This window comes from Saprolegnia diclina, assembly GCF_000281045.1.
Source record: "Saprolegnia diclina VS20 unplaced genomic scaffold supercont1.92, whole genome shotgun sequence".
Classification (NCBI taxonomy): domain Eukaryota; phylum Oomycota; class Saprolegniomycetes; order Saprolegniales; family Saprolegniaceae; genus Saprolegnia; species Saprolegnia diclina.
Genome location: NW_008246159.1, coordinates 194699 through 195868, shown reverse-complemented (window position 1 = coordinate 195868; position 1170 = coordinate 194699). Strand labels below are relative to the sequence as shown.

At 57.9% G+C, this 1170-nt stretch overlaps 1 protein-coding gene across 1 annotated transcript in view; it reads left to right on the top strand.

The window, feature by feature from the left end:
* Positions 1 to 409: 409 nt before the first annotated feature.
* The window catches only part of SDRG_15468 (hypothetical protein), a gene marked incomplete at its 3' end in the record, with an annotated part of 1505 nt that continues 744 nt past the window's right edge, over positions 410 to 1170 (top strand). The window contains exon 1 of the mRNA XM_008621641.1: positions 410 to 1150. Within this exon, the coding sequence (XP_008619863.1) occupies positions 431 to 1150 (720 nt within the window). The 5' untranslated portion in view covers positions 410 to 430. The remainder of the gene's footprint in view (positions 1151 to 1170) is intronic.

Sequence of the window (1170 nt, the reverse complement as noted above, 5' to 3'; positions counted from 1 at the left end):
GACCAAGATTCTCATGGTGGGCGACCTCCTCGCAGTCATGCAGGTGCAGCAAGAGATCAACGCGATCGTCCACAGCTAGCAGTCTTCTCCAATATTATAGCAAGCTTGCATGCAGTCTTCTACGCCGTCTTGGTTGACTTGAGAAATAAGTACGAGCTAATAAAGATAACCGAGCCAAAGCTGTCGCGACGGTATCGTCAAGGCCGCCGTAGCCGTGGCGTCGACCCGCGCGCAGCATAATCGTGCGTGCGGAAGGCAGCTCGGTTGCGCTCGTTGCGCACCAGCGACCGCAATACACTGTACTACGGACACGACCCTGCAAGCCTATCCAGTGTGATAAACACTGGATGCAACACTGTTTTGAAACACTGTATACATGTGTTTTGGTGGGTGGGCAGTATTGAGAAACGCGGTTCGCAGCGGTTTGGCGATGCGGGACCACTGCAAGTCCAAGTCGTTCCTGCTCGTGCAAGCCGACGTGGCGCGGACCCTCAACATGCGCTCGGGCGAGGAGCTCAAGGAGGTCGCGCAATCCTCCAAGACCTACATATACATCGTCGACGTGCCTGTCTACAAGGACTGCCGCATCCTCTGCATCGCGGGCCTGCCGCATGTGATCGAAGCGGCCATGCGAATGCTCGTGCCACGCATGCAGGAGATCCTGCGCGCCAAGCTCAAGCCGACGTTCGAGACCGCCAAGTACCTGCACAACAAGTCGGTGGTGCACATTCGATCCGACTTTGCGGCGTACCTCTTGGAGCATGCGTCCGCGCGCCTCCAGCACGTCGCCGACGCCACTCATACGCACATCTACATTGAAGACGTCGAGGAGATGGAGATGGCGACGCCCCTGCGCCGGCTGCACGTTACGGGCGCGATCGACAACGTCAAGGCCGCTTGCAATCGGCTCCACCAAGTGCAGGTCGAGTTTGAGGCGTTGCCGTCGGACCCGACTCGCCTCGTGTATACACTCCGCCTTATCTTGCTCAACCGCGACGTAGCAGAAGTCAACAACATGCGCATGGTATTGAGGTACGAACGGCTTCAAGTCGAGACCAAGGTGCTCAAGCAGGTGTCCAACCTTCCGAACAAGACGCTCTTTGTGCTGACGGGGACGCTCGAGAACCTGTACGCAGCCCACTTTGCGACGGTCGAGGCAATCAACGAGGG